This window comes from Miscanthus floridulus, chromosome 4, assembly GCF_019320115.1.
Source record: "Miscanthus floridulus cultivar M001 chromosome 4, ASM1932011v1, whole genome shotgun sequence".
Taxonomy (NCBI): domain Eukaryota; kingdom Viridiplantae; phylum Streptophyta; class Magnoliopsida; order Poales; family Poaceae; genus Miscanthus; species Miscanthus floridulus.
This window is the reverse complement of record NC_089583.1, coordinates 96815796-96842534: the sequence shown is the minus strand read 5'-3', so window position 1 is coordinate 96842534 and position 26739 is coordinate 96815796. Positions and strand designations below refer to the sequence as shown.

The window sequence follows — 26739 nt, the reverse complement described above, 5'->3', positions numbered from 1 at the left end:
TTTAAGCTCCTCCACAAGTTCTCGATTGACCAACTTAGCATGAATGCTCATATACGAAAGATGAGATCGAAATGAGAAAAAATTAAAGATATGAAGGCACGTCGAATCAGCGGCCTTCTAGGGTGTCCACGTAAGTTCTTTTTATTTGGTGCATTAGATAGAAATTCCACGGCTCAGATGAAGCACGTCACAATTGGTCTTCCTCCGTGCGTTCGGCAGTTGATAGATGAAGCAATTGAACGCATTAAATGAAGTACGGCTTCTTGCTCATGGTACCCGGCACGCAAATGGACGGTGGCGCGTAGCAGAGAACGGTAGATTCTCGACATGCATGGTCGGTGCCTAACTAGTGGTCGGCACGCATGCAAGTATGCATGCATGCATGCTGCTGGGCCTTGTTTGCTTTGTAGAGCTAGGCTCCAAAATGGCAGGCGACAGCAGCTCCGCTCCTCCCCTCGTCTCTCTCCTCTCTGCGCTCTCGCTCTCTCCCTTGCTCCTCGTCACGACCGTCGAGGCTCCCCACACCCTATGCGCGGCGCAGCGGCGTCCCTTGGCATGGCGCCATGGTGCGCCATCCAATGCTAGTGGCCACGGCGGTGTCCGAGCCCCTGCTCTCCCCCGGCGCTGCCTCATCCCGCTGGTCCATGTGTGGTCAATGAAACCCTAGCTGCCTCTTCCTCACCATCGGCGGTGGTGGCGATGAAACTCGGCGCTTGGATCTAGCGGTACCTCACCCTCTTCCTCTCCTACCCCAACACGGGCCACCCCTAGAGCGGCAGCGGGTGTCCTCTTCTTCTCCTCCCCCGACGCTGGTGGCTCCGGAGCGACGACGGGCGAGCCGGCCACATCAGGCCCCTACGCGGGCGGCGCACCACCGCAGGTGAGTTTTTCCCCTCTGCCTCCTTCGGCCCTCTCTCTCTACTCTCGACCTCCTCTCTCTTTGCCTCTCTCCGATGGCGAAGGACCTGATGTGCGTGCTCGTCACTAGCGCCGCAGGTACGGTGTTGAACCCTCCTTCCTTCCCGATCCGCATAGTATCTGTTGTCGTCTGGTCCCTGCTCGAATCTGGCCTGGTCCGCCCGAGCCTGATTCGATCCTATGGGGTTTAGAGTGTGTTTACTCGCTAGATCTCTGTTTTTGTTGCTTGATCTAATGTTGTTTAGGGTGTTAGGGTTGACGTAGATTTAACCAGTCGAAGAGCTCACTGTCACTGTCCTTATTCAGCTGGTAAAGTTGAGCCGATCTGTGGTGCTAGCTGATCTGATTGGTGGTTGGGCTTGATGGGTAGATCCTTGTGGTAGCCACTTGATCCAGTTAACTTGCTAGCTGCACTTAGTGAACTTGCCCAATATTATCTGATAAAATTGCTTGCTATACTAGAAATCGAGAGGAAATAGTCTATAGTTGAGTATATTTTAGTTCTCAGAGGTTAGTACTGAACCATACTGATTTGCAACTTTAGTGCTGACTTCATATTATGATTCCATTCTCTCGCTGTTACCACAGTAAAACGATTTGTACAAGGGGGCATTTTAAACTGATCTTTCTCTAATTTTCGGAAGGCAATGTGAGCTAATTTGTTTTTTCATTCGATAGGACAAATTGGATATGCTCTTGTTCCCATGATTGCTAGGGGAGTTATGCTTGGTGTAGGCCAACCTATTATTCTGCACATGCTTGACATCCACCAACAGTTGAAGCCCTTAATGGCGTTAAGATGGAGTTGGTTGATGCTGCATTTCCTCTTCTAAAGGGTAAGCTGATGTGCTAATTCAGAGAGTACTGCCTCTTCTGTCTTCTATATGTGAATTATTCTTGCTGCCTTGCTGATGTATAAACGTTTGGTAAACTATAGGAGTTGTCGCAACAACTGATGTTGTGGAAGCCTACACTGGTGTGAATGTGGCCGTCATGGTTGGTGGATTCCCCAGTAAGGAGGGAATGGAAAGGAAAGATGTTATGTCGAAAAATGTTTCAATCTACAAAGCCCAAGCATCTGCCCTTGAAGCACATGCGGCCCCTAAGTGCAAGGTATTGGCTACCATCCAATTTTTTGTAGCAGACTAAGTCATCATGCACTAAATTTGGTCATTTTGGTGCTGATAGTGCTACCGATCACTCAATTCAGTCATGTAAGTGGTTATCTTGTCATCATGCACTTGATTTAGCTATTCATCTGGGTGGTCAATGGTGATGTACATGAATGGTGTATTATATATGGCCATTATAAAATGGACCTGCCCTGTTTTATGAGATTTTTCTATTTTGTATGCTCCACACTATGCCGCTGCCAATCTGCCATTGTATGCCTTAACAAGTAGCCTCAACATATATTAAATCAAATCAAATGATCTGAATTCCAGTTATTATGTACCCTTAGTTTCCTGAGAAGCCATGTCTGGTTCATTATGTTTCTTTGTTGTTTTCATCTGTAGAATTTTCAATACCCATTCTCTGCTCTGCAGGTTCTGGTGGTGGCCAACCCAGCAAACACCAATGCTCTTATCTTGAAAGAATTCGCTCCATCTATTCCTGAGAAGAACGTTACTTGCCTGACCCGTCTAGACCACAACAGGGCTCTTGGCCAGATTTCTAAGAGACTTAGTGTCCAAGTTAGTGATGTGAAGAATGTTATCATCTAGGGTAACCACTCATCCACTCAGTACCCTGATGTTAACCATGCCACAGTGAAGACTTCCGCTACGGAGAAGCCTGTTCGTGAGCTTGTTGCTGATGATGAGTGGTAAATCAGAAATGCCAAAAATACTTGGATATTACTGTTTATTATTTTCCTGCCAGGTCGGGAACTAACGGTTTCACCCTTTGTTCTAGCAGGCTTAATGGCGAATTCATCACAATTGTCCAACAGCATGGTGCTACAATCATCAAAGCGAGAAAGCTCTCCAGTGCTCTCTCAGCTGCTAGCTCTGCTTGTGACCACATTCGTGATTGGGTTCTTGGAACCCGTGAGGTCAGCTTTAGTTCTTTTTGTCTTTCGATTCTTTCAGTTTTAAATGTGAACTTGTATCAACACCTTCAATTCTTTTTATTGTAGAGAACATTTGTTTCCATGGGTGTGCACTCTGATGGCTCATACGGTGTTCCTTCTGGACTTATTTACTCATTCCCAGTAACATGCAGTGGTGGTGAATGGAAAATCGTTCAAGGTATGATTGTTGTAGTGTTGAAAGGAAGACTTGACATAGCTGTTTGGGGCCTTTGTTCATTGTAGTTTTTTTTCATAGATGGCTAGATGTTGCAGTTTCTTCCATAGCTCTTGGTGTCTAAAGGATTTCAATAAAAACTTGCCGTCCTACTCAGTAGTAAGTGATTATGGCCCGTTTTCTTAATCAAATAGAGCTAATGGAAAGGTGCTAAAAGATCTTGAGCTGATCCAAACAATCCAGATTATAGTACACAGTTTGACTGAGCTTGAATATCCAACCACTTAGGCCCCCAGCCAACTCCCACAAATTATTGCAGCTAATAAGTTTATGCATACAGGGCCTATGCTGCACCACGCTAACATGTTTTATCATAATCTAATAAGCTATCATCTTCCCAACACCAAAGTTCAAACATAAGTGTTTTTATCATAGATTACAGTGCACCTGGCTTCCAAGAAATTTAAGTTTAAACCTTGTAAGTTGCCTGATGTTGTATCATGTAGGCCTCCCGATTGATGAGTTCTCAAGGAAGAAGCTGGATGCCACTGCCCAAGAGCTGTCGGAGGAGAAGCCGCTTGCTTACTCATGCCTCGAGTAAATTCTACCATACCCCTGAGAGCAATTGCTACCCCTATGTTTTGAATAAAAGAAACTCAATCTTCATTCATAGATTCTCACTCAGGGCTGCTGCACGTCGTAGTGCAGGCATGTTGCTGGCTTCGCCCAGCGTGTATGAAGCTTGTAGCTCCTTTTTTGCCTGATGACTTGCAGGACATTTATTGAAAACTTGCTATTGAAATGCTTGACGATGGGGAAGTGGTAGCATAGTTTTGTTGCTTTCCTGGTGCCTAACTATCCTTAGGTTTACTGTTAGACCCTTTCTGGATTCCATTGATTTTTTCCTCTCTGATTTTACGGTTTCTGTTTTTAGTTTCCTGTTGCAAATTCATTGTGTTCCAAACGGATGCTTTATTGCTGGGCACGTACCTGCTCTGTTTTCTGTCCCGGCACATGACAAATGTCGTGGTCTTGTGGCAAACCGCACATGTTCTTGTAGAAATGTTTGCCTAGGCGCGCGGTCTTGTGGCACACGTTCTTGCGGGAATGTTACCGAACGCCCTATTCGTTTGAACTTAGAACTTATCCGTCGTACTGTTTTAGTAAAATAATAGTGTTTTCTCTCATAATAAAAGAACACGCATCGGGTCCTTCACCATCAGAGCGAGTGATTGTAGTGGTAGAGCAGTCATTGGTCTTGGCGCAGTCCACCATTGAGTCTAGCGCGGAGACCAATAAAAGGAAAGCGACAAGATTTTTTCTCGCACGAGATGAGCAGTGTCCGAGGCCATTTCCTAAGGTATCTAGAAATTCACTCAGTAAATTTAAAAGCACTGGACATCTTTGCCTATGCATGGTGGGTCAAAAGCAGGTAGACGCATTTAATGTCTTCCCTCCATGCTACCATCACATAAAAACAAGTCGGGCAGGTGGACATATTTAATGCCTCTCCTCTTTACCATCAGATAAAAACAATCCACCGATCATGTAGGAACATTTGTACTTACACATGCATCCATGCATCTAATAGATGGATGGTGTGCCTGTATGGCCGGTGTCTAATTAGCATGGTGGTCGGCACGCATGCATGCTGCTGGGGCCTTGCTTGCTTTGCATGCATGGCCGGTGCCCCAGCTGTACCTGTTCTTGTCTCCTTGTGAGAAGGTAAAATTTAATGGCTTGTCCTTTCTCTATGAGAATACATCAAAAGTGGGCCAACGGTAGCAGCAGTGCATGCATGCATGCACGCCTTTAAACCAGCGGTGGCTTCACGCCAACTAGCACCCATCCCCACAAAAATACTAACACTTCAATGTCCTTTACCCATACCAAGAACACAATTTGCTAAGTAAAGAACCAAAGTACTATTGACATGTTTAATAAGTAGAGATGTTTAGTAGCCAGGATGGATACGACTATGATAAGACATAAGATGCATGTGCCCATGAAAATTGGATGTATATAGAATTCAGCAATCTCTAGGTCTGTTAGCTATGGACACTGAACAATTGGAAGCCTCCACGGAAGCACTGACTAAAGCTAAAATGGAAAGGGAAAACAAAAGCAGTACACATGCTTGTAGGACAAAGACAAAAAGTAGTGATCTTCATCAGTTCTAAGTGAACCGCGCTAGGACCACAGACTGCTCCGCCTTTATAAGCAGAGCCTGGCTTAGACATTGGTACCACCACTCGGCGCGCTTTAGCTCGCTTAGGTTTTCCCTTTGAGCAAGCTTTTTGCTCAGCCCTTCTTTGTAGCCACCACAAAAAATGGCAGGAGCCTAGGCTAGTAGTTACTGCCTGAACATTGAGGGTTTTCCTAGAATCCTGCATGCCACCCTGCAAAAGCTCGGAGTCAAAGATCATCCCGAGTATGAGGGCCGTGAGTATGAGAAGCATGGCACCGATCGGTGTGAGGTTACCGTCTACATTGGAAAGAGTGAAGAGTTCTCCGACATCACCGAAACCTGGAGTGTGACCGCAACCGGGTTTAGCTTCACCGACACCTACCAGGTTGTGGCCCGTAAAGCTTTGCGATACCTTTGCCAGCTCTATGAAGAGCCCATTACCCATACCCCCATGAGGTTCTTTCCACCCTTGGATAGGAATCGACGGGCATGGAGGGCTCGCATGGAGGCTTTGCAAGGATGGGATGTGCAAGAAGATAGTCCTACCTTGGTGCACTTGACCACGTACCTGCTTGCTCTGGATGAGCAGTATGACCAACAAGCCTTAGAGCTGAGGGCGTGCCTCTGGCGCGTCGAAGAAGCCGAGATCTTCACTCGGATGCTCCAGGTGTAGCTTGCCAAAGCGCATACCAGTGTTGCAGCTGCTAAGAGCCGGGAGACCGCCATGTCAGAAGCTCTAAAGGAGGCCGAAGATCGGCATGTTCATCAGCTGGGTGAGGCCTATTTGTTCACTAGGGCCAAGCGGAGGACGCTGGTTGATGAAAGGCAGGATGCCCCGATCTTGGAGGGGATCCCTATCCACCCATCTGAAGGAAGGAGAACCGGTGATGTAGAACCGCCAGCACCTCCACCTTCGGAAGTGTTAGAAGCAGAACCTTTGGTTCCTCTCACTCAGCCATTGCCACGAGAAGATGCAGATCCATAGCCAGGGCCGTAGAAGAATCCACCGAGCACAGGAATAAAGATGCGTGGTTCCAAGGTAGATTAGTTGTCTTAGGATGCTGTACCCGTAGTAGTAGTGCTTTTCGTCGCTGTCCTCCTGTATTGTACTCTTGCCATTGTTGTCGTCCGTAGTTGTTGGATACGTGTTGTAGTTTTGCCTAAGGGGAGTGGATCCTAATTCACTTTTTTGTGAACCCTCGCGTTAGGAGAAATACTTTTGTTGTAGTTTTTATTATTTCCACCTATAATATAATCCTACCCAATGTTGTGCTTTAAATCTAGGTGTGTTAGTTGCTTGAGCCCAACTTTATCAAATACTTATTTCCACTAACATGTCATTGATTTGCTGGCCTAGAATATGCACCATGTAATGACAACTAACCTCTATGTTCGTTTACAATATTGAGACCAACCTTCCGTACCAACACGATGAAAAAATATATTAGACATATGAGCCATATTTCTCAAAAATTTTCCTATACCAAATACATCACCAGTGGCTAGTATATATTATAGAAGAAAAATTTCCAAGCTAGCTAGGCAGACAGATTGCACTTTTTAGTCTCTATATACTTCCTTTCCAAAGATGAGCAGCACCATTTACAAAATCAACTAAACTTGTATGTTCATCACTTATATTAGGCGTGTACTGTGTAGAGCAGTATGTACAAACTAAAGAAAAAGGCAGGACATTGGCACACAGAGATGAAGGAACAACGTGCATGCAGCTCGCTATAGCCTAGGGAAGCTCAAGAGGAGTGGGAGGAGCCATGGGGCGACGCCTCCACAGGTTGACCTCCTTCCTGGGCTCCGAGGCAACCACCCCGCCCCCGAGCACCAGCGGCGCCGAATGCGCGACGAACCCGTCGTCCTCGTCCTCCTCATCGCTGTCACGGCTCCTCCTCTCCTCCTCCCGCCAGTCGAAGTCCTGAAACGCGGCGCGCCCGCTCGTGAACCGCCTCATCTGGCCGAGACCCGCCGGCGGCGCTGGAGCCGGGGCCGCCGCCGCCATCGCTTTCCCGTTACCGATGAGGGTATCTTTAGAACTTGACCGAGAACGCGACCTGCTGCGCCGGAAGGACATCCGCTTGACGAGCGAGCGCTTGGGCCTGCAAGGCTTCGCTTCCGCCAGCGGTGGCCGCGGCGGGAGCGGGCAGGCGCCGCCGTTCTTGCCGCACGGGTTGACCTTCTTCTGGCGCCTGGAGCTGCTCCGCTTGATCTGGCCGATGCAGGACACCTTGGGCGACAACGGCTCGGGCGTCACGTACCCCGGCGACCGCTTATTCCTCCTGCCGCCGCCGCGGGCCTCCGGCGGGACGATGGAGACGATGGGGCCCGAGAAGGCGTTGCGGTGGTTGAAGGATGACCTCCTGCCGCCGCCGCTGGACGGGAAGGTGGAGGAGAAGGAGGCGACGGTGGACTTGAGGAAGGAGGCCAGCCCGCCGCCGGTGAAGCTCCTTGACCTCGCGTGCTGCTTCTTATGCTTCTTCTCCATGGAACCAACTCGACTACTACCCAACACTAACTTCTTCTTGCTCGAACTGTAGCTTCCTAGCTAGATTTATTCTTGGCTGGTGAGACCTGGAACTCGGCGGATGGCTTTTGCGTCTGGATCAGTCTCTCCCTCGGCTGGACACTCTGGTTGCTTCTCCTTGTCGATCTCGAGAGGGGCTGTATATATACGGCTTCAACTCCGAAGGTTTGGTGACTAAAAATAAATCCGGATAGGGCTCGGGGAGCTGCTTGGTCGGAGTAATCGCGTGTGGCGCGGTCAAACAGAGGAGTACTTACATGTTGCTTGAGCTATTTTTCAGCCATAAAATATTTTTTTTTCTTATAATATTTTAGCCACATTTCCTATCTTACAGGTGCCTGAAAATGAAAATGAACTAGCAGCAAGGGAAAGGTGTTCGGTCCTAAGGATGAGAATGAGTACCGATCATTGGATTTAGATTAGATGGATGCTGTTCGTCGCCTGAAAAGAAGTAAAAAATCAGGCGCCTGTGATTTAGCAAGTCTCTATTTTAGCATAAGCTAAATTTGAGCGTAAGCAAACAGGTTCGCGTTGGATTAGATCGCGCGAGAGCTGATGGTGGCGGGTGGTACTCATTAAGGCCACCACACGTACGACGGACGGGCCGCGGCCGCTAGCTGCGTTGAAGCGGTTTTTCTGTGACTCGCGCGCTGGTGGGTACGTACGACCTGGTTGCCGCGACCGAAATTCCGCGGGGCGGCAGGCAGGCAGGGCACCGTCCACCATGTCGACCCGCGGTTGGTGCCAGTGCGCGCCTACGGGCGCGCCGTGGTTGGTGCGCTGCGGAGCGATTGCGAACGGCGGTTTCCTCCTCACGCGCCCTGGGGCCTGTGGGCGCCGGTGCCGCGGTGCGCGCGAAGCCGCCAAGGCATGTGGCGCAGCGGGCCAGCGGCAGCGGTGCAGGATACCGACGCCTTTGCTGATTTGCTCTGTTGGCGTGGTACAGTGACCGCGGATTTCGAGTGTTCACATTTGGATTTGGCGGCTACGACTACGAGTAACTGAGAAAGGCGACGGGTCGAGTAAAGATGGGGAAAGCATCGCCATGGCCACACTGAGAGGAAGTTTGTTAAATTGTTACCACTAACTAGACTGATTCTTTCTTTATATATAAGTAATGGCACAAATTGACTGAACGAAGCCCACCATCTGTCCACCAAACATGCCGTTGCCGTTGTCAATCGTGCATAAAGACGCAGTCCTATGTTAATAGTAAATACAGTAGTAAGTAGAGTAATATATCGTTGGAAAGTTGGGTCTCGCGTCTCGCTGCTTGGAGGGCCGCCACCGCCTCCACTGGTCCCCCTCCGGTATATCGCCAGAGATCGGAGGGAGCAGGATTCATCGGTTTTAATAAGTTTTTTTTTTCCCCAGTAGATCGAGTTCTTAGAGTTAGGGTCTCTCTATGCTAAGTTTTTTGGTTTTAGGGATTTATCTTCTCCTCTTCGGCGAAGGCGAGAGGATAGTGTGCAATCGTTTTCTCCATGGTGGCTCTGTTGAAGATGCGAGCGACAACTATGACATCAGCATCCTCACTAGTATGACATGGAGATTTTTCTTTTCGGACGACGACATCAAGACGAAGATGATGTCGCCGCCATGGAATAATTTTTTCTGATCCATTATCCGTTTTTATCGTGGTTAGATCTAACCACGATGAAGCACTAGGGAGATTAAGTTTCAGATCAGTCTTCCTCATTCTTCGGTGGCGGGAAGATGAAGAAGGAAAACACCAGACAGAAGACGTTTCTCAACTCCACCTACATGAATGCTGGCCGTCGTTCATTGGGCATCTGTTCTCAGGCCTTGAGTGTTTGCCTGTGCGGTCATCCATACTGCAAAGCGTCGTACGAGTTTGATTTTAAGATCTGGAGCTATTCACAGCGTTGGTACAATTTAGATGAAAATCAGTTTATGAATATTCGTGCAATCCAAAGTGTTCGTAACGTAATGATGGATCTAGCTATTCTGAATTTTAATGGAGATTGACCGTGAGCAGAAGAAAAACGATGAGGGGGAATTGATCGACGAAAGACGCTGCAGCTAATAGCTATCCCTGTCGAGAGAGACGTTTCCTCTTTCACACGATTCGTTGCGTTCCCATGATAAGATAATGGTCCACGTCAGCTGCCTCCGTACTGATCACACCACTGCCCAGCGCACAAAGTACACCGGCCCACGGATCCGTGACCGCCGACCGGCACCATCATCATCTGTACAAAGTACGTACAAACAGCACCAGCCAACCCCCTTTCATGAGACACAGTTCCCATTAGTCACAAGAGGGTAGCCCAGCATCTCTCTGTGATTTTTTTGTTGTTGCGAAAACCAACATCTCTCTGTTACCTTCATGGGCCGAAACTGCAATAAGGCCTCACTCCCTGAAGCCTGAACTCCTACAGGCCCAAGACAATCGAACACGATACACAAAAGTCCCAAACCCAAAACCCTACTCGTCGGCGACTGCTCCTCCCCCAGTCCCCGCCACGCCGCGACACCATCTCCCGCCACCGCCACCGCCACCGCCACGCCATGGCTCTCTTCCTCAAGCCCAAGCGCCACCTCTCCGTCACCGGCGGCATCGTCTTCCTGCGCCACTTCTGCGAGGGCTCCCCGAGCCCGTCGCCCCCGCCCCTGACCCACGACGACACCAAGCTCCTGGACGCCCTGCACGCGGCGCTCCTCGACCACCGCCGCGCCAACGCGGCCGCTGAGCTCCCGGTATCCCCGCCGTTCGACCCGCTCCCGTCCCTCTCGTCCACCATCTCGGACCTGCTCCCTTCCCCACCTCCGCCTCACCTCCCGCTCCCCCTCCTCCGCCGCCTCCTCGCGCTCCGCCGCGGCGTCCCGCTCCCCGAGGCCGTCGCCTTCTTCCACCACATCGCCCATTCCCTTCCTGCCGACTCCCTCCCCGATCTCTACGCCTCCATGATAGACCTGCTCGCCAAGCACCACCATTTCCCGCTCGCGCGCCACCTGCTCGACGAAATGAGGGAGCGGGCCGTCCCCATCTCATCGCGGCTCATCCTCGCCTTGATCCGCCGCTATGTCCGAGCCGAGATGCCGTCGGAGGCCGCCGACCTGTTCCGCCGCATGGAGGAGTACGGCGCCGGGGCTCCGGAGCCTGCCACACTGGCATCCCTCCTGGCTGCTCTCTCCAAGAAGCGCCTTGCCAGTGAGGCGCAGGCGCTGTTCGACAGTTGCACGACTGTCTTCACACCGGATGTTGTGCTCTACACAGCCGTGGTCCACGCGTGGTGCCGCGCCGGGAGGCTCGATGAGGCAGAGCACGTGTTCGCAGAAATGCAGCAGTCAGGGATCATGCCGAATGTGTATACTTACACTGCTGTGATTGATGCAATGTATCGTGCGGGGCAGGTTCCCCGTGCGCAGGAGCTCCTGTGCCAGATGATCGATTCTGGGTGCCCCCCAAACACAGCGACGTTCAATGCTATCATGCGGGCGCATGTCAAGGCTGGCCGTTCTGAGCAGGTGCTGCAGGTGCATAACCAGATGCACCAGCTTCGGTGTGAGCCAGACATTATCACATACAATTTCTTGATCGAGACTCATTGTGGGAAGGGGCAGGGCAATCTTGATGCAGCGCTGAAGGTGCTTGACAAAATGACAGCAAAAAAGTGTATTCCTGACTGCCACACGTTCAATCCCATGTTCAGGCTGTTACTTGTGCTTGGCAACATAGGTGCTGCACATAAGTTGTATGAGAAAATGAGGGAGCTGCAATGCAGGCCAAATGTCGTGACATATAACTGCCTTCTAAGGTTGTTCAATAAGGAGAAGTCAATGGATATGGTTCTAAGGATGAGGAAGAACATGGATGCGGAAGGAATAGAGCCAAACATGCACACCTATGCGGCTCTGATCGAGACATTCTGTGGGAGGGGAAACTGGAAGCGTGCACACGCAACGCTAAAGGAAATGATCGAGGAGAAATCCTTAAAACCTTCAAAGCAGGTGTGTGATATGGTATTGGTCCTTTTGAGAAAGGCTGGACAGCTCAAGAAGCACGAAGAGCTTGTTGAACTGATGGTTGATCGGGGTTTTATTAGCCACCCTGCTAATGATGCATTGTGGAGCACACTATCTGCTTGCTGATTTTCATGTGCTAGAATGTTACGGAAGTGTAGTCGCACATAAAAGGTATCTTTTCTTATGTGTTGTGCCCAAATAAAGCTTCCTGAGTAAAATTCATCGAGTTAGATGTATGAGGGTCAAATTTTGAGTGCTACAAGTAACGTGGAGTTCTTGGGACACTAGCTTAGCTGTTCAGCGAAGTTGATTAATGGTGGAGGTGACCATTGCTGGCCTAAACTTTCGAAGCTGAGTCTTAGGTTTAGGCTAGGAAGTTTACAAGCAAAGGATCCCCTATTGAATTCGCTTTTAATGTTTGAAGTATTTTTTTTTGGAAACATAAGTAGGGCCTTAGGGTATTCACTGTTGTGATTGCCCATTAGTGGTACAGAGTCAGGCGAGGAAAAGCTGGATCTTTTAAGTCATAACCTCTTGTAGTCAACTATTCCTGTGACTACATTAGGTTGCCAGTTCTGGTACCACAAAGCACCAGAAGAGATCTTGGCTTTAGTTTTTGGACCCTGCCTGTTGGGCTCCAATTCCCTTTTTTCTGAAATTAGGTTTGGGAAATTGTACTGTACTGCACTTTTTAGGTAGATGTGTACCTGTCAAATTGTTTGAGCTTTACGGGACATTTTAGGTTTGGATGTTGCAATCTTATAGTGGTTAGCATTTTTGAAGATTTATGGCGGGCATTCATTCTGATAGAGGTGTTAAGATGTACCATGTAGGACCAGCAGTCCTTGCTTCACATGATTTGAACTGCTTCAAAATGAATGCTTGATTTAATAGCATGAGAACCTTACTTATACAGTTATACTCAGTATGTCCTATGACCGAGTAGCCGTGCAAATTAAATTCATAGACCGGCTGGATTCCATATACGATCAATCTTCAGCTTGAAAAGTCGGTATGATTTCTGGTTTCACGTATTTGTTACTGAACTACCAACAAAGTGTCTTCCTGCGTACCCGACCTGATGAATTCTTTATCTGCTTGTTTAGCTTGCTTTTTTTTATTTAGTAGGCATTTGCATTTGGGTAGGGTACCTGCTAATCGGCTTGTGTTTCTGATTTTCTGTCATTCACTTCGTCGTTTGAAGTAAGGTTATCATAGACTTACGTCTGCTGCTGCTTACTAAAATTTTTAACAGGGGTCAATTTTGAATTTTTGATCTGCCAACTTTTTATGATCTTTCAATACTTACCTGGAGTGCAGTGATTGCTCTGATACAGGAATAACTGAACTTTATATGCTCTTTTTGCATACCCCACTGTTCCAGCATCATTTGTAAAGAACCTGTAATTCCTGTTTACCACGTTAGCGTCAAACCGTGTAGCAAGTAGCAACACAAATAATCATGTGATCTACACAAAAGGACAACACAAATAATCATGCGCCGCCACTTTTTGCGGCGTTTATGTTGCAACCGCGCTTTTTTCTGTAGCTTTTAGGACTGCATGCTTAACTCCATCTAATATGTTCGGTTTCTCCCAATCTAATGTTTAATGAGCTTTTCTGTTGTCCGATCCGCTGCCTAGCAGTACCAAATGGTCGGTGCACTTTGTTCGGCCGGTGCAGTGCATGCACTGGTACACCCTTCGATTAGATGCAGCTATCCGTTCCTAGCCTACACTTTGCAAGCTTTCGAGCTGCACATGGCAGCAGGGCATCTTTGGCTTTGTAAGCTTCCCGGCGGAACTGTGAGGCATGAACCGCAACCTGACACCCGGAGGTGTTTGCACGAAACGAGTCGAGTCTCCTTGAGAAACTTGACCGGAATCTTGTATCGGCTGCATGTGAACCTCTACCTTTTCTCCGTCCAGCTTCTTCTCAGATCCCATTGCCTGATTGGTTCTGTTCTGTGCCCCCGCTAGATTAACCCTGGAGTTGGTTGCCGCAATCATCTTTTTATACGTTGAGGCTTTTGTTTACTGCAGCCAGCGCAGGTGGCTTGCTATGCTAGGTGTCGTAATGATCGCATTAGCAATAGCATAAGCTCGTGTTTCCCTTTCTCATCGATTGTTAGTTTCTTCTGCTCGCTTTTCAAATCATCCACAAATAAATTTAAAAAAAAAAAACTGTTTTCCAAATGGGACCAAAAGATTACTCAATGACAGTCAAAATTGGATTGCAACTCAGCCATATGCATTAGTCGATGCAGAGGCTGAGATAATATATTCTCTTTTCTAAAAAAAAATGGATTGCAACATAGTTCACTTTCACGGTTTTACTACCGTCTGTGTACTTGAGTAGATAACAGGAACACAGCCCACGCAGAGAGGCATGCAGTACGGTCCAAACAAATCCAGTGCAGTGGATTGCTTTCCGAATTCTGAACACTCGCCCTCACACCGACTGACTGCGCCTGAGACATCTGTCGCCGCGCTGCATTCCAGCGACCCAAATCCGGACGCGTCCAGGCGCTAGGCTCCAGCCACCTGCATTGTTTTCGTCTCCCGCCTATAAGGCCCCGGAGATGCCGAGCCGTGCCAGGCACATCCGACCCTCCCTTGTTGTGCCGTTGTGCCTTGTGCGGTGCGGCCGCGGCGGCCGGGACCAAAGCCATCAGCCGACGAAGCCCAAGCGTGGCGTCTGCCGTCCCCTCCGAGCCTCCAACGCGCGGCGTTTCCAAGCGCAGACGCTTCCACGAAGGCATCGCCCCGTTTGGCGTCTTCCGTGCGCGCGCTCCTCTTAAGCTTCACCCGCGCGCGCACCCTCCCGGCCACACTTGACTTGAGTGAGCGAGCTGTTCTCCCGTGACCTTGTCTCTGCCAAGGCCCAACACCAGCGAAAAGCTATGGGCGCTGCCGCGGCGGAGGTGGTGGTGGCGCCGAGGCCGCCGTCGGCCAAGAGGAGGTCGACCACGCTCAAGTTCCTGTTCGAGCTCGAGAAGCCGGACAGCGTGCTCCCGGCCGGCACGGCCAAGCTGCCACCGCCGTCGCCGGAGCCCGAGGCGGACAGCCTCATCGACAAGATCGCCTCGTGCAACCGCGTGTTCACGTTCGCCGACGACTCGGCCGAGTGCGAGGAGGAGCGGGACGCGAAGCGGGAGCGGCTCGTCGAGGTGCTGGGCGCCGTCCGGTCGAGCGGGGCCAAGCAGGAGACGCTGGACCACCGCGTGATGGTGGCGCTGGTGAAGATGGTCGGCGCCAACCTATTCCGGGCAATGCCGCCGTCGGCGTGCCCGGCGCTGCTGCCCCCCGACGGCGTCGACGAGGAGACGAACGTGATGGTGCTGGCCCCGTCGTGGCCGCACCTCCAGGTGGTGTACGACATCCTCCTCTCCGTGGTCACCGCGTCGGACGCCAAGACGCTGCGCCACCACGTGGACCGCGCCTTCCTCTCGTCGCTCCTCGCGCTGTTCCGCTCCGAGGACCCCCGGGAGCGCGACCGGCTCAAGACCGTGTACCACCAGCTCTACTCCAAGCTCACCTGCGAGCGCGCCTTCATGCGCCGCTCCATGGCCGCCGCGTTCCTGCGGTTCGTCTACGAGGCGCCCCCTGCCGAGCGCCACTGCGGCGCCGCCGAGCTGCTGGAGATCTGCGGCAGCATCATCAACGGCTTCGCCGTGCCGCTCAAGGAGGAGCACCGCGCGTTCCTGGCGCGCGTGCTGCTGCCGCTCCACCGGACGCGGTGGGTGCACACGTACCACCGCCAGCTCGCCTACTGCGTGCTCCAGTTCGTGCACAAGGAGCCGGGCCTCGCCGACGCGGTGGTCACGGACATCCTGCGCCACTGGCCCGTGACCAACTGCCAGAAGGAGGTGCTGCTCATCGAGGAGCTCGAGGAGATTCTCGAGGTGCTCGAGCTCAAGCACTTCCAGAAGCTCGCCGTGCCCATCTGCTCCCGGATCGCCCGCTGTGTCAGTAGCTACAACTCTCAGGTTCGTTTTGGCGCACTACTTGTTTTATTAATCTGTCCAGTGCTTCTTTTTTTCGTGTATAAAAAAAATATTGCGTAAGCCGGTTGCAATTCCACTGACTACATATGTTTGCACAGATTTTATTAACTCATTTTCCGAGTGTGTATATTTTCGCAACTGAGTTGGATCCGTTTCTAGAAATGTGATCACTGAACATACCGTTAGACAGGCCACTTTCCTAAAAACTCCTGCGTGTTGGAGATTCAGATTCCAGCGATCCACCACTTCCCCATGCCGCCATGCCCCGTTACACAGGCCCAGCACCATAGACAGTTGGGTACATGTGGGGAGGAAAAAAGAGCCCTTTCACTGAAATAGCGGTTGATCGATAAAGAAACTTTATAAAGTTGCGTCACTTCAGTTTGTCGACTTCACGTACACCGTTCGTGTAATTCTATTTCAAAAGGACACCTTTTACACATCATCTCATGTCCCAGCTCTAATGAAATGTGGTTCCTACTGAGAAACCTTTAATCGTGGTGACAATTGTTTCAAGCACAGCGTCTGAATATACCGAAGTAACCAATCTGAATTCAGTAAAGCTTCCGCTCAAAAAATTCAGTAATAAACCTGCTTTATAAAGTGGGGGTGATGATTTCACTATATTCGTCCCATGTTTCGTGACGTGTAATCCAGTCTTTCACGTTGTCGTCATAATTAATAGCACCACCGCCATACTAATGAATTTTAGAACCTCACGGATTCTGGTGCAAGTGCGTTATCTGGTGGGGAATCAAGCTGAGGGCTTCCCAACGCGGCTTTTTTAGTGGTAGCCCTAAGTGTCCTATAGGATCGGATAAAAAGATAGATGTTCTACACTTATTATAGTGACTTGCAGAAGCTACATATGCTTAGGGAGAGAGAAGATGTTTCATGCTAAAAAAGAAGAGGAAAATGTAATAAAGGTGAGGTATGATGAAAAGAAAAGGTTTATTTGCAAACCATAAGCAGTAATAGTTTGCGTTATATAAATAGTAGTCTCAATATTTTCTAGTCTACGTGGATCATTTTATTTGTACTAGAATCGCTAAGAGTGTCCATTGTTGGTGCCCTGACAAACCCGTGTTTGTGTTTTGTTGTTTCATTCAGGTGGCGGAGAGGGCGCTGTACGTGTGGAACAACGAGCGGTTCCTGGAGCTGGCGACGTCGTCGCCGGGCGTGATGGAGAAGATCCTGCCGGTGTTCGTGGCGAGCGTGGAGAGCAACCTGGAGCTGCACTGGAGCAAGTGCGTGCAGCAGGCGACGGCCAGCGTCAAGTCCCTGCTCCAGCAGGTCGCGCCCGACCTGTACGCCCGGTGCGCCGACGACCTCGCCACGCGGCGGTCCGAGGCCGAGGTCGCCGCCGCCGTGCGGGACGCCCGGTGGCGTAAGCTCGAGACAGCCGCCGCCGACACCAAATAGCCCGCGCTGGTGCGACGACGTGTCAGTGTACATGCGTGAGTGGTGGGCTGGTGGTGGTACGTGTGGATGCGCCACGGCGCCGCCATTTTGGCTGGCAACCTGAGCAGCAGCTCTAAGGCTACGTTCGGCTGTCATTATAAATCGGCTTACCTAAACAAATTAGTCGTATAAATCAGCACGAGCCGGGTATAGACCGGCCGAACCGAGCCTAAGACCGAGACGACCCTGTTGTGCAAGCGAAGTTTGTGCTCCGTGTAGTGGTACAGTGCCGGTGCAACGTTGGCGCAAAAGCTGCCGATCCCGGCCATCTCGCCTTGGCAAAACCGCGGCGACCGCTAGCGGCTTGCGACATGTGACGCCCGGCGAACCCGACAGCGGCGCGCGTGAACCACAGCGCTGTCAGGTTTTGGAGGCGACCGTGAGTGAGAGGCCCGTGTCGCGTGGCGCGGGGTTAGTAGTGATAGGACGTGGGGGCGACAGTTTTGACCCCCGGTTTTGGTTTTGGCCGTTCGGACCTCCGGCGCGGCCGGGTCGCGCGCTGGATGTTTCTCGGCTCGCCCCTCCACGCCGATGCGAATCCAGCAGAGAGGCAAGCTGTCAGGCGAGTCGCTTGTCCTCTACTCCCTCTGAAATGTTCAGTTCAGGGGCGATGGAATTTTACACTGAAAAAGGTTGGCTGTCACTGCATCCATGTGATTCTGAAATGGGGCAGGCATTCGACGGCGCCTGATTACTCCTGCTGAGAAAAGACAACGGCAAAAGGTGGAAACCCTGAACAATGTAGTAGTGCTTCGTAAATCCTAGTACGTTTCACACTTTCGCTTCCCGTTTCAAGTGATTACTACTATTTATTGTTCCATGATTACGCGACAGAAACACATCAAATCTCTCTCGAAGAAAAGAAAACCTGCGAGATATAGTAGAAAAAATACGGCGACAGAAGGGACCAAGCTTTTTCCAGCCCAAATCCGCGTCCGAGGCGCCTGGCCCAGTGTCTAACCTGGTAGCCCGCACTCTAAGCATCCCAGTGGCCCAAGATTAGGAAACAAGGCCCTCTTGCGCACATGGACCGGTGCCACGGCCCACGGCCCCTTGCGCGATTGTATATAAGGGGGAAAAAAGCTTATAATGCCGAACACTTTAAGAGGTTATAAAGGCCTGTTGGGACTGTTCAGCTCTACTCAACTAAGGGCATGTACAACCTACAGACAGGGGTTCGTCTCTAAACGCCTCGAATCTATCATACAGACAGGTATAAAGACAGGTCTACAACCCACAGACAGAGGGTCCGTCTCTAAACTGTTTAATGCTTTGCATGTAGTTAGGATCAACTATAAATAAATTTTTGAATACCATTACGTGGTTATTTGATAGAAAATATATCAAGGATAAACAAGAGCAACATGATTACAATATTTTTAAAAACCATCAATATAATAATTATATTTCATATAGATGCAACGTCTTTTATCTAATTTCCTTTGTTTCCATAGTGTTGCCATATGTGCTCGATTAGATCCTTCTTGAGTTTCCTATGTGTTGGCCGAGCTTTGATAGTGGAATTTCTATGAAGTACCTCTGTGAAGGTAGGATTAGGGTTGTCACTTGTACGCACTTCAGGTGGGAGCACTATCGTCGTACTTGGATTCTCATTCAAATCCAAGACTTCTCTAATTGAATCATTCTCATCTTCCACTATCATATTGTGAAGGATAACACAAGCTTGCATTATGTTGATAACATCCCCCTGCTTCCATAACCTTGCCGGTCGACGAACAATATCAAAGCGTGATTGCAGCACACCAAATGCGCACTCGACATCTTTCCTCGCCCCTTCTTGCATCAATGCAAATAATTTGTCTTCCGCCGACTGAGGGGCCGTCACTGTCTTCACAAATACTGCCCATTCTAGATATATTTTATCGGCAAGATAATAACCCATGTCATATTGTGTTCCATTTACATTATAGTGTACCACAGGAGCTTCCCCTTTTATTGCTTGAATGAACAGTGGTGACTTGTTTAGAACGTTTATGTCGTTCTGAGACCCGGCGGTACCAAAGAAAGCATGCCATATACGAAGATCCCGAGTTGCCACCGCTTCAAGGATCATAGTAGGAACGCCTTTATCACCACGTGTGAACATGCCTGCCCAACCTTTCGGACAATTCTTCCATGCCCAATGCATACAATCGATGCTTCCCAACATTCCTGGAAAACCACGAGCCTCATTTTCTCGTAATATTTTTTTCCAGTTCATCGCTTCTTGGAGGGCGTAGATATTCTCCTATGAAATTGTTGTTCATGCAACATATAATTTTGTTATTGTTTGCCTACAAAAATCATTGTAAGTTCTTTTTTAATTATACTAGTTGGTTGTTTAAAATTATCGTATGAAAATTCATGCACCTAAAATATTGGGTAGGATTCCCCTAATTTGTTCCCAGATACTACTCATGTACGGCTGTACCGAGGCCAGAGGCCTCACCACACCGGTCACCGGACGTACGAAAAGTTTCTTTGCGGCGACGCTCGTCTCCGGCAATGACACGCCGTGCGGTTTCATGACTCGAGAATTGATTATAAACTAACAGGGATCAATCAGTCGCCCTGTTCGCTGGTTGATTTCTGGACTGATTTGGGCTGGCTGATGCTGGTTTGTTGTGAGAAAAAAATACTGTTGACTGGCTGGTTTGGGCTGGCTAAAACCAACAAGTGAACAGGCTGAATATGACAAATTGACAATATACCAACAATCCATCATCAACTGGTGGGAAGCATGGCGATCGCAATGGACAGGAAGCTGCAGGCAAGGCGTCGATTCAATCTTTGCTTAGTTGCGTGGGAGCTGTGGAAAGAGCGGAATGCAAGATGCTTTCGCAGCGCAATCACCTAAGTGCCGAACCTGCTGGCGTGATCAATCTGGAAGCAGAGCTCTGCGTGCAAGCGGGCGCCAAGAATTTGAGTTGTCTTCTACGGCGAGCAGTAGCCTAGCTTGCGTCAATGTTCTTCTAGCGAGGCCAATGCTCAATTGTAAAACCACTCGCTCCCATAGAGCGCCTTAAGCGAGTGCTGTAATCAAACTCTTCTTTCTTAATATAAAAACGCGCAAATCTTGTACGTGATCGAGAAAAAAAAGACAAATTGACAATATCATTCTACTTTTGTACGCGCGGTTGCCTGTCATCACAAAGAAAACAACCGGTCCATTTCTGCGGCCACGTACTGGCGTCTTCTAGATGACGGTTTCGTACATTCGTTCCGTTACCGTTCACCTGTAGCCTACAGAGATTGAACATTGCAGCACACAAGTTTCCGCAGCCGGCCCGCACCCGAATAACCAACCACAACCAGCCACGCATGCACCCGAACAGCCAAGTACCGAGGGGGAGTAGCCGATTCCTTTCGGGACTGCTGGTACAGAGCGAGTGCCCGAAGGATGAGACGCAACAGAGACAAGCCACCGCCATCGTCTCGTTCCGTGACGCCAACCACCTGCCGGCCCTTTTCCATTGGAGATCGACTTTTCCAGCATCAGCTCAGCTCTGGCAATGGCCCGGTGGACATGGTTCACCGCGCACCAGGCTCCGTCGGTAGGTCGGTGGACCGTGGACGTGGAGGAAAGGAAGCCCTGCCGACTGTGGCGTGCCCTCGCCAATTCCTCGTGCCGACACCGGAGAAGAACGAAGATACGAGGCTCTCGCAGTTGCGCCGGCGGTCGCCATGCGCCCATGCCTCGTGCGTGCGCTATTGGCGCACGGCGGACGTGGCGGAGCGTGCCTACCCTGGTCCTACACCTCGCCGCAGTCAAATACCCGCACGCACACGTTTACGTCAACGACAGGGGATGGGAGATTTTCCGACCTAACCTTGCGAACTCCGCCACCACCACCCTCCGTTATAGGGTCGTCGTCGTCGACGGATTGCACGTCTCCTCCTCCGCGTCCATCAAATTTCTCACCACACCCATTCCGGTCCCCGACATCGATCGATCGATCGATCGATCGCGCAAGCATGGACACGGACACGACGTCCTCCAACTCCCAGTTGCACCCTGCTCCTGCCCTCTCCGCGGCGGGAGCGCGCGCCGTCGTATGCTCATTGGCCGCCCGGGGCGCCGAGAGCCTCGCCCGCGGCCTCGTCACCTGCGTCTTCGCGACAGGTCAGTGGGTTAGCGACCCTACGTACGTGTACGTCTGGGATTTAGCTGATTCATTCGTCGACTGATGCTGCTTGGCAGTGGGCACGGTCCTCGGCGCGATCACCGGCGGGCTGATCGGGCTGGCCACGGAGACGGGCGTGCTGCGCGGCACGGGCGTCGGCAGCATCACGGGCGCGCTGGTGTCCATGGAGGTCGTCGACTCGTCCCTCGCGTTGTGGCGCTCCGACGAGCCGGCCATCTGGAGCGTCGTCTACGTGGTCGGTGCCCCCTCTCGCTTTGCTGCGCCGACCGGCGCCCAGTTTCAAAGACGAATTCGCCGGCCGCCTGCCCTGCCTCCTGTACTGACGCACACTTCTTGGTCTCTTGGTTTTTAGCTCGATGTGATATGGAGCCTGCTCACCGGCCGCCTCGTACGCGAGAAGGTGGACCCCGCCGTGCTCAACGCCGTCGAGAGCCAGGTGCGCGCGCATGACACACACTGACCTCACCGTTCGCGCACCACACCACCATCACAATTCACAACTCACACCGACTCTTCCATGGCACTCCGTCGGTTCCTGCAGATGAGCGCAGCGGAGGCATCAGTCTTGCATGGAGACCACGCCGACATCTTCGGCACTGGCGGCACCAACGGCACGGCGACCCTCGCCATTGACGCGCTCCCCGTGGTGAGGTTCACCGAGCGCAGCAACGTCGACGCCAGCGGCGAGCTCATCGCCTGCTCGGTTTGCCTCCAGGTACTGTTCAGCTGCTGATAGAATACTGCCATCCGTTGGTGCGTTGCAGATACTTCGACACGATTGCAGGCCGCAGCCAGTGTGCTTCCCTTTTGACGATCTCTGCCTCAGCAGGAGTTCGAAGCCGGCGACAGCGCGAGGAGCCTGCCGGTGTGCCGCCACACGTTCCACCTGCCGTGCATCGACGGCTGGCTGCTCCGGCACGCTTCCTGCCCCTTGTGCCGGCGCGCGGTCTAGGCCGTCCGTTCCTCTCTGCATGACAGTGTCCAACTCAAGGATAACCGTTCCTGCTTAAGGAAGTATGTGCACTGGTAGCGTTTTTTTTTTTTGGGCGAAAGGGTAGCGTGAATTTTCTGTAGCCCATCAGATGATCAGATGGGCGTTTTGTAACATCTTTCCCATTGGTTAACAAATGCAGTATCTGCCCAGTGCACATTGGCACATGGCGATGGCCAGACACCTGACAGGGTAAACGGCATCACATGGAAAGAGTAGCACCAAGATAGAGCGAATCCCCACCGATATCAAGCTAAAAGAATAATTACAAGCATAAGTTGCCCACAAGAATGACCCTACATTCAGCAACCAACCAAACAAACAAACACCATGGTACTCTACAGGCTAAAATCAGACAAAGATTCTAGGGGCCCAAAAACTGGGGCAATGCAACTAGCTAGGAGGTCCTAACATGGAGATCGCTGTTACTCATGTAGCATCCACCGCTATGTGCGAGAATGGCCCCCCACCGCAGGGCCGTTTATCAGTAGTAGCCTTCTCTGAATCTTTGTCATGGGCTCGTGCCAGAAGGTCTTCGTAGAGCTTCACTGAATCCTTTGAGAACTCAGCCAATGATTCGAAGATGCTGGCGAGGCCAATCTTGAACCCGTTGAGAGTGACGTCATGCGTATCCTGCATACAGGCGTGATGCTTCGCTTTCTCTGTCTCAATCCTCTTCCTCAGGACATTGAGCATCTCTTTCTTCTCTGACAAGTGTTCCATGCGCTGCTTGGCATCTGTCTCAGGCTTATGCTCCAGAAGCTTGGTGCCAATGATCCTGTTCTCTGCTCTTTTGTAGGCAGTTACCTTCTTGTCCAACTCTTTTGCCAGGCTGTCCACCTTTCTCTTCTGCTGTTGCTCTTCCCCTTGCTTCAGCCATAGCACTCTCACACTTCTGAGAAAATTTCTCATGGTGAAGGCGACCCGCTTGTTTGGAAACTTGGACATTGTAGTGTACCAGTCATGGCAAATCACAACTAGAGTTGGGGCACCAGCTCTATCTGGAGCAATTGATGAGATTCCTCGGGAGTACCGGATAGTATCGGTCAGAATAAACTTCAATAACCAGCCATCAAGAGCTTCGATATATGATTTCTGAGCATTGAAATAGCTAATAAAGCAGGATCTCCAATTCCTCAGTTCAACCTCCAACTTCAGAGTTGCATGACGCTGTGCATCGTTACAGAATTTGCCATAAGCAGGACATGTAAATGAATTCACCTCAAACATAATCTGTCTCTGGGTTTCATGTGAGTCAACCATTATTTTCCAAGATTTTGTAAAGCTGCAAAGGAGCAGCCAATTCATCAGTACCAATTGAAATGGAAAATACAGAACAGGTCCTATCCATAAACGGAAGAATAGCTTACCCCTGCAACAGTTCAACGAGTTGTGGCTGCAGTTCCTCAGCCCGTAACTTCTGTATTCTATCGGATATGGATTCTACTGCTCGTAGTGAAACCCAGATTCTTGTGTACAAGTCTCTAACAGTTGTCCTGGTTTTTTCAGCACAACGCAGCTCTGAACCTTTGGCATCTTGGTTCCTCAGCTGAACACATTTCTTCGCATAGGTTTGTCGGATTTGATCTATAGTCTGGACAGGATTGAGCTCAAATTGTTTCAGTACAGATGTACAAGAAATCAATACCAGAAAAGACAACAGATTAGCTTGTTGGACCACCCTAGGATGACTGCTCAGCAGTGAGGGAAAACATCAAGTTATAAATGGTCATAAGAAACGCATACTAATCATGAAGTATTGAGAAAATATAGCATGTGCTCTCAATTTCAGAAAATATCAGATCAATATGGGTTTCTATAAGGAGACATCACATAACACATCCCCTGGCTCAAACAATCAGTAGCTGAACAGGTCGAAAGAGGTGTGGCTACTCATTCAGAGAATAATGGCATTCTAATAATTAAGCTACCAAATCAATTGTCAAAGGAGTCCAACATATGCAGTGACCAAGAACTTTTGAAATTTCAAGAACAATGAACAAAACCCACCTTGACTTCTTCATAAAGTTTCTTCTCCCAAGCATACAGTCTCCCTAAAGTCTGTGAATGACTTCCTGACTTCATTCCACCATAGTCTTCGAATATATCACTCTTAGTTTCACTCTTGTCTGTCCATGACAAACTATTTGAGCTTGCTCCCAGCTCGCTCCTGTAGGATGAGGATACCGATGATGGAGACCGATGCCATGTGATGGCATGAATTATTTTTGACGAATTTTCTGCACCAGGATACAAATTGTAGAATTAATATGATTATTCGAAGGCATTAGAAATACACAGTAACTGATAAAGTGGTAACTATTGACATGTATTACTGGTACCAACAAAAACAAGACTCCACGAGCCTTTTACACCCCTATTGTTCTATCTTCGCAACAGTACAGACTCATGATGGTCGTCATCAAGCAGCACAGCTTTAGCCTTTTGCAGCCCAAAAGGATCGCTTTTGCCATTGAGCACAGCAAGTACTAGCATCGAACTGGCTATGCAAAATGACCCATGAAAAGACTGCAAAGCGGAAAAGATGAACAAATTGACGGTGGTCGGCTATTACATCAGCCAGGAATATGTAATGGCACTTTTAAAAGACATACGGTCTGTCTAAACTCCAGAGGCGCAGGGGGTCCTAAAATAAGAACAGTAATCTCATTCCATACCATCCTGACTTGTGAGTTCTCAACTCCTGATTGAGTATAAAAAGGCTTCACGCAACCAGGAATAACAAAAGGGCTTCCTTGGATAACATATTCGTCCAAACGACTCAAAACTCGCAGCTTTATTGCAATTTCCAGAAACAGCAAAAAGGATTTGACCATTGCGGCACCATGTTTGTAGCATAGATCGAGCAAGCTGCAACGAGAGGGCGAAATCGCTGGAGGAAAGGCAATGGAACGCGGTAAAGGCTGGACCTTTGAGCTCGGGGACGCGCGTGGCGGCTTCGAGCATGCCAGACACCTCCTTGCTTGCCTCGGCGGCCGCCGCGAAGAGCTCCTCCACCTCCTTGAGCGCCGCGAGCAGCTCGCGCCCCTGCGGCGCCACGGCCACCTCCAGCCCGCCGTTGTTCGCCGCCATCTCGCACACATCTTTAGCCTCTTCTTGGGGGGTTAAGACTCCAAGAGAGGCCTCTGCTTTGGGGGGCTTGGTTTCCACCGCCTTCGCCCCCTCCTCTTCCTCCTCCGCCTCCTCCAGTTCGGGGATGCCCTCTCGCTCCCTCACCGCTCGCATCTCCTCGTCGCTGATGGCCGCGGCCACCTCCTCCGTCCCGTAGAACGGGTTAAAGAAGTCCCACCCGCCGACCGCCGACGCCGCAGGGGGCGGGGGCGGTGGCGGCGTCGCCGGGGATGGGTAGTAGTACGGGCACCCCATCTCCGGCGTCTGCACGCCGCCGCCCCCATCTTCCGCGGCGGCCGGTGATGCCGGCGCCTCCTCCTCCTCCTGCTGCTCCTGCTGCGGGGGCGGCGGCGTGGTGGGAGAGGGAAGCCCCTGCACTTGAACCTGCGCTGGCTTGGGGGAACCCGGGGGCGAGCTGCTGGGGGTGGGGAGCGTGATGAGGATCGGCGCCGGCGCGGTGTGGCGCGCGACGAAGACGTCGAGTGCATCGGCAACGGAACGGAGCGCCGCCGCGTAAGCGGCGTGCGCGTCGGCCAGCGCGAACCGGCGCTCGGCCGCCGCCTTGATGAGACGCTTCCGGTCGCGGCACACAGCCACGGGGTCCCCGGCGTCGCCGCAGCCGCCGGCAAGGCGGGAGGCGGCGCAGTTCCCCATCGATAGCTACGTACCCTACCCCTGCCCTTGCCAAGGTTTAGCGCAGGGTTTAGAGTGGAGTAGGGGGAGTGAGAGGATGGGGGAGAAAGAGGGGTAGTCAAAGTCAAAGCAGCGGGGGGTGTGAGACTGTGACCGTGAGTCAGGTGCGTGGTGGAGAGGAGTGAAATTTTGTTGGTTGTGGGTGTGGGGCTAGTGGGGGGAAAAGGTGGATGAGAGGGGGAGGGGCAGGGGGAGGAAGAAGGAGGCCCTAAATTCTGGTGATGATGGCAGGGGAATCTTTGCGTGATTTGTTAGTGTGGGGCTGAAGATTTGGGGTTTGTGGGGTTGGTTGGATGTTGGAAGGAGTGATGACCCATTATATGGCGGGAGAAATTGCTATGCTCATATGGTGGAATGCTGCTGCACAAAAGGGTTTTGTACGTGGCAGTTGCTATGGACAAATTTCTTTACAAGTCACCTGGTTTGGAGCTAT

At 50.7% G+C, this 26739-nt stretch overlaps 4 protein-coding genes and 2 pseudogenes across 4 annotated transcripts; 4 read left to right on the top strand and 2 right to left on the bottom strand.

The window, feature by feature from the left end:
- The first annotated feature begins 1604 nt into the window (after positions 1 to 1604).
- On the top strand, positions 1605 to 3979 carry LOC136552230 (malate dehydrogenase, cytoplasmic-like; annotated as a pseudogene).
- Positions 3980 to 6962: 2983 nt separating this feature from the next.
- On the bottom strand, positions 6963 to 8028 carry LOC136552229 (uncharacterized protein At1g76070-like). The gene has a single exon (XM_066543762.1). It carries the CDS (start codon positions 7847 to 7849, stop codon positions 7094 to 7096), a length of 756 nt encoding a protein of 251 aa, XP_066399859.1. The 5' UTR covers positions 7850 to 8028; the 3' UTR covers positions 6963 to 7093.
- Positions 8029 to 10357: 2329 nt separating this feature from the next.
- Positions 10358 to 12114, top strand: LOC136552228 (pentatricopeptide repeat-containing protein At1g20300, mitochondrial-like). Its single transcript, XM_066543761.1, has one exon. It carries the CDS (start codon positions 10421 to 10423, stop codon positions 12002 to 12004), a length of 1584 nt encoding a protein of 527 aa, XP_066399858.1. The 5' UTR covers positions 10358 to 10420; the 3' UTR covers positions 12005 to 12114.
- A 2251-nt stretch (positions 12115 to 14365) lies between these two features.
- LOC136550081 (serine/threonine protein phosphatase 2A 57 kDa regulatory subunit B' alpha isoform-like) lies at positions 14366 to 17550 on the top strand. The gene is made up of 2 exons (XM_066541534.1): positions 14366 to 15866; positions 16995 to 17550. The coding sequence occupies exons 1-2, from the start codon at positions 14781 to 14783 to the stop codon at positions 17304 to 17306; spliced, it is 1398 nt and encodes a 465-aa protein (XP_066397631.1). The 5' UTR covers positions 14366 to 14780; the 3' UTR covers positions 17307 to 17550.
- A 3464-nt stretch (positions 17551 to 21014) lies between these two features.
- Positions 21015 to 22598, top strand: LOC136550082 (NEP1-interacting protein-like 1; annotated as a pseudogene).
- Positions 22599 to 22729: 131 nt separating this feature from the next.
- LOC136550080 (protein ALTERED PHOSPHATE STARVATION RESPONSE 1-like) lies at positions 22730 to 26378 on the bottom strand. Its single transcript, XM_066541533.1, has 4 exons — positions 25412 to 26378; positions 24492 to 24721; positions 23852 to 24075; positions 22730 to 23766 (listed from the first exon to the last, which is right to left on the bottom strand). The coding sequence occupies exons 1-4, from the start codon at positions 26265 to 26267 to the stop codon at positions 22911 to 22913; spliced, it is 2166 nt and encodes a 721-aa protein (XP_066397630.1). The 5' UTR covers positions 26268 to 26378; the 3' UTR covers positions 22730 to 22910.
- Positions 26379 to 26739: the final 361 nt, after the last annotated feature.

What these genes read in the sequence shown, in the direction of transcription:
- LOC136550081 (XM_066541534.1), top strand. Translation starts at nt 14,781, where the DNA reads ATGGGCGCTGCCGCGGCGGAGGTGGTGGTGGCGCCGAGGCCGCCGTCG. An exon ending in TCAGTAGCTACAACTCTCAG is followed by an intron (nt 15,867 to 16,994) that starts GTTCGTTTTGGC and finishes TGTTTCATTCAG; the next exon opens with GTGGCGGAGAGGGCGCTGTA.
- LOC136552228 (XM_066543761.1), top strand. Translation starts at nt 10,421, where the DNA reads ATGGCTCTCTTCCTCAAGCCCAAGCGCCACCTCTCCGTCACCGGCGGC.
- LOC136552229 (XM_066543762.1), bottom strand. Translation starts at nt 7,849, where the DNA reads ATGGAGAAGAAGCATAAGAAGCAGCACGCGAGGTCAAGGAGCTTCACC.
- LOC136550080 (XM_066541533.1), bottom strand. Translation starts at nt 26,267, where the DNA reads ATGGGGAACTGCGCCGCCTCCCGCCTTGCCGGCGGCTGCGGCGACGCC. An exon ending in AACTTTATGAAGAAGTCAAG is followed by an intron (nt 24,076 to 24,491) that starts GTGGGTTTTGTT and finishes AATCCTGTCCAG; the next exon opens with ACTATAGATCAAATCCGACA. An exon ending in CTCGTTGAACTGTTGCAGGG is followed by an intron (nt 23,767 to 23,851) that starts GTAAGCTATTCT and finishes GCTCCTTTGCAG; the next exon opens with CTTTACAAAATCTTGGAAAA.